The sequence below is a fragment of the Apis dorsata genome, unplaced genomic scaffold (assembly GCF_000469605.1).
Source record: "Apis dorsata unplaced genomic scaffold, Apis dorsata 1.3 scaffold_227, whole genome shotgun sequence".
Lineage (NCBI taxonomy): Eukaryota > Metazoa > Arthropoda > Insecta > Hymenoptera > Apidae > Apis > Apis dorsata.
In genome coordinates, this window is record NW_006263509.1 from 628,359 (window position 1) to 636,771 (window position 8,413).

Below are 8,413 nucleotides of genomic sequence, written 5' to 3' on the forward strand. Positions count from 1 at the left end.
ATCGGAGGGATCCAATGGGAACTGTTAGGCTGTCTGGTCATCGGCTGGCTCCTCGTATATTTCATCATCCGGCGTGGTCTCCACCAGAGTGGTAAAATTATTTGGTTTTCAGCTTTGTTCCCCTACGTGGTGCTTTTTATTCTTTTGGGAAGAGCGGTGACGTTGGAGGGCAGCTACAACGGCTTGCTGTACTACGTCACGCCGAGGTGGGAGGAATTATTGTCGCCTGGCCCATGGATCGACGGGGCCACGCAAATTTTCTTCGCCTACAGCATCGGGACTGGAGCTCTGCCCGCTCTCGGATCGTACAACAAGTTCCATCACAATTGCTACAAGTGAGATCATTCCCTAATTAATTGTCCTCTCAACTATGATTATTTTCACTATGATATGCAATTCTGTTTCTGCGATTCTTTATCGAAGTGTAATCTTTTCTCTCTCTGTATTATTTATAGAAAATATTTCATATCGACGATAATAAATCATTTTTCTTTAATTTTGTCAGAGAACACATTGACTCGTTCCACTTAATATAACAACTTTTCGATCGAGCTAATGAATGACTCGTCCTTTTCCCTTCGTTTTTACCTTCCAAGTTCCAAGTTTGAAAAAAAAAAGAGAGAGAGAAATTCGATAAAATATTGTTTCAGAGACGCATTGATCACGTGTGTGGTGAACACGTTAACCTGTCTACTGGCCGGTTGCGTCACTTTCTCCATCCTGGGCCACATCGCGTTGGAACAGGGAACAGAAGTGGCCAAGGTGGTTAAAAGCGGCCCAGGCCTCGTGTTTCTCACTTATCCAGAGGTGGTCCTCAAGCTTCCCGGCGCCTCCATGTGGGCCATCATCTTCTTCGTGATGCTCCTCGTGAGAAAGCTTCAACTTCACTCCCTTCTTCTTTTCAATTCTTTCTTCACTTGTGTCATGATCCTTAGATATATATATTTCCATATGCATTGTCTTGATAATGAATGGTTATCCTTATGCTTTTCTTTCGGTATAACAGATACTCGGGATCGACAGTGAATTCTGTATCGTGGAATCGTTCATCACAGGGGTTGTCGACAATTGGCCCGACCTCTTACGCCCCCACAGGAACAAGTTCACCATTGCCATTTGCTGTCTCATGTTCCTTTTGGGCCTTCCCATGGTGACCAACGTTAGTGTCGATTAATAAATATTCGTGTCAACGAGATTAATAAATATTCATTTTCAAACGAGAAATCAATTAAATAATCGTTTAAGGGTGGCGTTTACATATTCCAATTAATGGATTTCTACTCGGCGAGCGGAATGTCGATTCTCTGGGTCTGTTTCTTCCAAACGATAGCTATATCTTGGATATTTGGAGCGAAAAAATTCTGCGATTGCATACATCAGATGATGGGTATACGATTGAATAACTTCTGGTATATTTGCTGGGTCGTGTTTGCACCAGTGATCATGGCTGTAAGTATCCCTTTCGTCGAATATAATAATATTCATTCGTCCAATTCTTTAAAAAAAAAGAAAGAAAGGGGACTTCTTATCTCTTTCAGTTCATCTTCGTGTTCCAATGCGTTCAATACAAACCTCTGAGATATGGAAACAATTACGAATATCCGACGTGGGCGGAGGTGATAGGCGTTTGTCTCAGTTTGTCATCCATGATCTGGATCCCTGTTTACGCTATATATTACGTGGTCGTTACACCAGGATCCATAAAAGAGGTGAAATTTTTATTTCTTATCAATTTCGTCCTATATATTTGATATCGATCGATCAATTTTGTTCGAGTTTTATGTATCTAAAAATTTTCATTTTTCGATTAAGGCGTTTAAAGATCGATCCAATTTTTCAGAATATTATGAAAGGTTTGAAACCGAACATAAAATCACATCCAAAATTACCGAAGGGGGAGAAATCGGCAGTGATACCAATGTCGGAGAGCAGCGCGGGATTGATCACGAAGAACAACAGTTTCCTAAGTCAAACATGATCGCCGTAAAAATGGCTTCCTTATTTCTTATTAGGTTGTAATTAACGTAAGTGTAGTATTTTCAACGAGATTTATTAATCGAAGTATTAATAAATCGGACAGAGTTGCTCGATTCATTAGGAATTCGTTTCTTTTGATTTCGATAAAATTAAAATTCAAAGAAAATCGAATCAATTTCTTCGAAGCAAAAAAATATATTTCAACCGTAAAAGTTCTTTTTGATCGACAATACTTTCGAGATGAATCAAAATAAAGAAGAAGAAAAATAACAAGTTGTATGAATATATAATGAAATTCGAGCAATTACTGTGCGAATAAAAAAATACTCGTTCCTTCTATATTAAACGATGGTACCACGTAAAAAAAAGAGTAAGTATTATCTATTTATCGTTAGAGAAAGATGACGAAGAAGATAAGATAGCAGACACCGCTAGTTCTCGGATAACTAAACAAAAGATACAAGTGAGTCGAAGAGGTCTATATTTTTTATCGCGATGTTTCTCTATGCACGAAAAAGATACGACCCAATTTTTACCGATATTTTTATTATTCGACGAATGCCTACTTTTCGAGAAGCAGAAATTTTTTAAAAAACGATGTACGTAGTTAGTTCGATTACTAGCCGGTTAAATTACAGATAATGAGAATCGTGCCTCGACATTGACACTCTTGTTAAAAAAATTTTTCTTCCTTTTTTCTTCCTTTTAAAACGAATAATATTAGTTTTTAAATATTATTAATTAAGCTAAGTTACATGTAGTCTTATTATAACATAGTTGATATTTATTAATTTTTAATATTAAAAATATTAAAAAGAAAGAAAATAAGTTTTGTATATAATCGGTTGGAAAAATTTTTTCACGTCAAATCGAGTCGAGGATAGAAGTGTGCCTCGCAGAAATTCGTTGGTACCATAATTACCGGGAATCATTGCGTAAGAAACGAATAAACTTTCTGCAGGATTAGATTAAAAATTCATTTTTAGAAAATTTATTAACAATTCGTTCGTTGGACGAATTTAAAACGGAAAAAAAAAAAAAAAAATCAAATCAATGATTCCTTTCGATCGCAGTGATTCCACGCGAAGGATCGTAAATCCAGGAATATAGATGTAAGATAAGAATATAATATAAACATTAGTTTTATGAAAGAATTATATCTAGTGAATATATCTACGATTTTAAGATTGCTAAAAGGATTATTAATTCAAAATATTGTTCGACGTACTGTTATTTGCATTAATAATATTATTAATTCAAACGACCAATTAATAGTATATTTAAAGAGAAAAAAATATTGTTGGAACGAGAAGTGACGCTCGACAAAACTCGATTTATAAATAATTGATGGACACGAGCAATAAATTTGGAAACGGGCCTAAGTAATAATTCTGTCTGTGTTTAAACCATCGTCTTCTGACCATGCTCTGTTTAACACATTCAATGCAAAATATATGTCGTAAAAAGAATTTGTTTTAAGCTGTGGTGGATCATCATGTGCATCTACGTACCGCAAAAAATATTCTATTATACATGGATGACGTGCATGTCACAAAGAATATCCTATCCTGTGGCAAATCATGTAAGGATACATGTCACGAAAAATATTTTACGTGGCGAATATCAAAAAGAATATCACAAAAATATTTTATGAGGCGGATGACATAAACATATTCGTCACAAAGAATGTCTTATCCTGTAGCAAATGATGTAAGGATGCGCGTCACGAAAAATATTTTACGTGGCGGATGACGCGAACATCCTCGTCACAAAGAATGTCCTATCCTGTAGCAGACGATATACGGATGCGCGTCACAAAAAATATTTTACGTGGCAGATGACGCGAATGTACGCGTCACAAAGAATGTTCTATCCTGTAGCAGACGATATAAGGATGCGCGTCACAAAAAATAATTTATGTGGCGGATGATGCGAATATCACAAAGAATGTCTTATCCTGTAGCAGACGATGTAAGGATACGCGTCACAAAATTCTTTTTGTTATGTAACGGATGACGTGAACATACGCGTCACAAAGAATGTCCTATCCTGTGGTAACCGATATAAGGGCGTGCATCACAAAAAATATTTCAGGAGAGGGATGACACGAATATGTACGCATCACAAAGAATGTCTTATCCTGTAGCGGACAATGTAAAGATACGCGTCACAACAAATCTTTTATATGGCGGATGATGCGAATATCACAAAGAATGTCTTATCCTGTAGCAGACGATGTAAGGATACGCGTCACAAAATTCTTTTTGTTATGTAACGGATGACGTGAACATACGCGTCACAAAGAATGTCCTATCCTGTGGTAACCGATATAAGGGCGTGCATCACAAAAAATATTTCAGGAGAGGGATGACACGAATATGTACGCATCACAAAGAATGTCTTATCCTGTAGCGGACAATGTAAAGATACGCGTCACAACAAATCTTTTATATGGCGGATGATGCGAATATCACAAAGAATGTCTTATCCTGTAGCAGACGATGTAAGGATACGCGTCACAAAATTCTTTTTGTTATGTAACGGATGACGTGAACATACGCGTCACAAAGAATGTCCTATCCTGTGGTAACCGATATAAGGGCGTGCATCACAAAAAATATTTCAGGAGAGGGATGACACGAATATGTACGCATCACAAAGAATGTCTTATCCTGTAGCGGACAATGTAAAGATACGCGTCACAAAAAATATTTTATATGGCGGATGATGCGAATATCACAAAGAATGTCTTATCCTGTAGCAGACAATGTAAGAATGCGCGTCACAAAATTTTTTTTATTATGTAATGGATGACACGAACATACGCGTCACAAAGAATGTTCTATCCTGTGATAGATGATAAAGGTGCGCTATAAAGTTTTGCGAGAAATATGAAAGATAAAAAAGAGTTTTCTGACTTTCCTTTCGTTCCCTCGTTGCTTTTGTATTTTTTTTTCACAATTATTGTTTTTGTATATTCGAATATTTGATTTTTAATGGCGTATTGAATGCGTTAAACGAGTATTTCGACAATTGTTGATGTTGCGCGTACATTTACACGTCTACTTGTTTTCATTCTATATCAACGCATTGTTATACCCGCGAATAATTTTCTAATCGAGCTAAGCGTAATATTTATCACGATGGACGTTTCTTTCTTATCGTTTAGTTTCGAACAAGGAAAAAATCGAATGCGTAAATTTTATTGTAATTTTTATTGTAATAGCACGAAAGAGTTGAAGAACGAAACGAGATTCGAAGATGTATGATGCGTTTATTATGGTTGTACGAAAATATATAAGAGGATATTCTTTCGATGGCCTTTCGACTTGTGATCCCAAAAATATCGAACGAGAAAGATCTCATCGCTATTTCGTCCTTAAACGCGATCGACTTTCTTTACTTTAATTTTAAATTTCCGTATATTTTATTTTTCTCTACTTTTCACGCTGTGATTTAAATTTTTTTTTATACAAAATTTTGATATCAATCCTGTTAATAATCCTTATATTAAAATATATATATATATACGTACTTCTTCTTTTCAAAAGTATCACCAATGATACGAAAAATCATTCCAAATGGAATTACAAGGATTAATCCCTCAACGTTCGACAAATTTTTATCCATATTTTTTGTATTCTATTTCAACGTAATACAATTCTTCGATTTTAAAATCCACAAAAATAAATCAAATGACAGATTTATCACAGGCATCAAAGGATATAATAAACATCGTTTGTCGTTCAATGATAAATTCGATCAATTCGAAGGATGATAAATAGAAACAGGAACGGAACGAAAGTGACAGAGTGATATGATCGACCGATTGAATTCCGTTTCCGGTCCTCGCGCGTCTCATCTCGTCGTTTAATCAATTGGACCCACCATTGATTCATGGAATGCGAATAGTTTTCACGTTAATAATATACATTAATCAATATACTTTTCTCCTCTTTGTAGATCGATGGTGAACGCGTTCGAAACCGAAATCGAGATGAACCGCGTTGCTTCATCAACCCTTTCGTTCGAAACACTGTCGAGGTTTAATTTGAAAGCATAGCGATCAACGCAGCGTTCGATGAGATTGATTCTTTTGACATTTGTTCCTAGTAAAATACATAAATAAATTCTATAAATAAATGTTTAATTTTATCATTTAACAGGAGAGGAACGATGGAATAATTTGTAACGATCTGGTAATCTGATATTCGCAAATTAAAAGCTATTGAACATAAGACAAAACGGGGAAGATATTTCACCTTAAAAACTAAATTAATCTTTTAATCGTGAAAATATAATTTCGTAATCGCATATTGCGTACTATTTCTCGCATAATACTGAAATTTCGTTCGCTTCAACGTTTAGCATTTCTCCCTTCTATCGCAATATAAAATACATATTTTGCGTGATAATTTCTCTCTATTGCGATTCCATCATCACAATATTCCGTAATAACGTTTCATTATAAAAGAGTCTGCCATAAGTCTGTCAAAGCGACAAATTCTCTCTCGCTGAAAATCTTGGCGCGAAATACGTGGACGAGAGAACGTTATGCATCAAACGACGTATTACCTGGACGCTAACGTAACACAAGCGTGACATTGGTTGGTGGAAGGACCGATACGTCATTTACGTGGGGCGCACGCTTTGTCCCAGCGTCTGTGAAAAATTCAAGGCGAGGTTGGAAGGGGAAGGGAAGGGAATTCGTGGAATATATTCGTGAGGGAAGAATGGAAACCGGCACGAACGAGGCACGCGTTGATTGTGCCGGTGAATAGGGCCTTTGTCACGGGACGAATTCAATCGGAAATTCTGTACAGGGTTTCCGGTTTCCATCTCTTTTCCGCGCGCTTCCACTTCACCCCCGCAATACCCTCTCCCCCCGCGTCTATTGTCGGCCCTTCAAAGTCCGAATCTCCGATTTTCTCGAGATTTTTCCGCGAGCTCGAAAATGAAAGGTTCGCTTTCGAATTTATTTCAACGCTCCTCGTGCTCTTTGTCGATGGAAACCGTTCGCTTTCCGCCTATTTTCGGGAACTTTGCTCTCGTCGAGCAAAGTTTTTTTACTCTCTTTATTTTTCCTTTTTCTTTCTCTTCGAACGAATTTTGTCCACGTTTGAACAAAATCGCGCGGAGATTTCGAGTGTTTGTGCGAGTTGCAGGGATTTCAATTTTTAATTATGTACGTTTAATTCGATTAATATCGGAGGATCGTAATAACTTTCGTTTCATTTTGCTCGAGAATATCGATCGATTTCTCCGAAAATTCTAAATTCAAATTTTTGCGAAAGCGAAAGAAGTTGTGTACCACGGAAAAGAAGAAAAGAATTTGAACAACATCGAAAACAAGTTTAGTCGAAAATACGTCACGAATTTTGTTATATCCTTTTTCCGATTATTCGATTATTTCTTTCGAAGTAAAACTCCAATATTTCCCAAAATCTTTTTCCAAAATCTGGAAAAAACTAACCTAAACCTTTTTTCTTCAAAAATTGGTATAAAAAAAAAAATTCGAACAACCCGATCTTTAAACTTTCGTACAAGTTTTTGATTAAAATTTCCCAAATCTTCTTCAAAAATTCGCGGCAAATGTTGAAAATCGTGGCGGAAGAATTTAATCACGTTTCACGATGCTGGGCAAAGGCAAACGATAAGGTTATTCGATCGAGAAACTATGTTTGACAAACGTCTGAAACAATGGACGGAGAACTCTCTCTCATTGGCAGTTGCGCATCGCGATGAATTAATCCATACTTGGCAGACCATTTAGTTCGCTGTCCGATGCAATTTCGACGAACGCTTGCATTCATGACGAACGAACACAACTCCCAACAAAGAAACTTCCAACTACGGGATAGAACAGCGTACGGAAATCGCAGACGCGATTCTTTCTTCCCTTGCCACTTTCCATTCTCGAAAACTCGTGCACGAGAATCTTATTTTTAATCGCACGAAAATTGGAATATTTTGATTCGAATCGAAATTCACCGAGCATGAATTATTCTACGTATTACGTAATTATCATTTGATCGAATCATCGTTAATGCAAAGTAATAAATTTTAATGCTTCATTAATGGAGCCACTTTTATTCGAACAATCCCCCTAGTTATTTATTTATGCATTTGATCGGTGTTATTTAATTTTTCAATGCCATTTATCCGAATGAAAAGCGGATATTTGTTTTAAACGAAACAGTGTTTCCCGGCGTTTCAAGATATAAATATTAACAAGACGAGGAATTTTAAATGGGTTGGAATTTTAAAATGATTACCGTGTGCGAATGAAACGTGAGCTCGAAAAAAAAATTTTTTTTCCATTTAATCCCATATATATTTTTCCTTCCTTAATTTATCGTTCACCATGGTGATTTGCCAATCAATGAGCGATTATCAATCGTTTGCCAAGTTTTACGCAATTTTCTTTTTTTTTTTT

At 36.3% G+C, this 8,413-nt stretch overlaps 2 protein-coding genes across 3 annotated transcripts in view; one reads left to right on the forward strand and one right to left on the reverse strand.

The window, feature by feature from the left end:
• Positions 1 to 2,335, forward strand: part of LOC102675316 (sodium- and chloride-dependent GABA transporter 1-like) — a 9,548-nt gene extending 7,213 nt beyond the window's left edge. Inside the window, exons 6-11 of the mRNA XM_031510472.1 lie at positions 1 to 335; positions 651 to 867; positions 1,007 to 1,159; positions 1,246 to 1,449; positions 1,539 to 1,709; positions 1,841 to 2,335. Coding sequence (XP_031366332.1) covers positions 1 to 335; positions 651 to 867; positions 1,007 to 1,159; positions 1,246 to 1,449; positions 1,539 to 1,709; positions 1,841 to 1,978 — 1,218 coding nt within the window. The 3' untranslated portion in view covers positions 1,979 to 2,335. The remainder of the gene's footprint in view (positions 336 to 650; positions 868 to 1,006; positions 1,160 to 1,245; positions 1,450 to 1,538; positions 1,710 to 1,840) is intronic.
• LOC102675593 (pre-piRNA 3'-exonuclease trimmer-like) overlaps positions 1 to 8,413 on the reverse strand; it is an 89,242-nt gene that overhangs the window by 35,975 nt on the left and 44,854 nt on the right. The window lies entirely within an intron of this gene.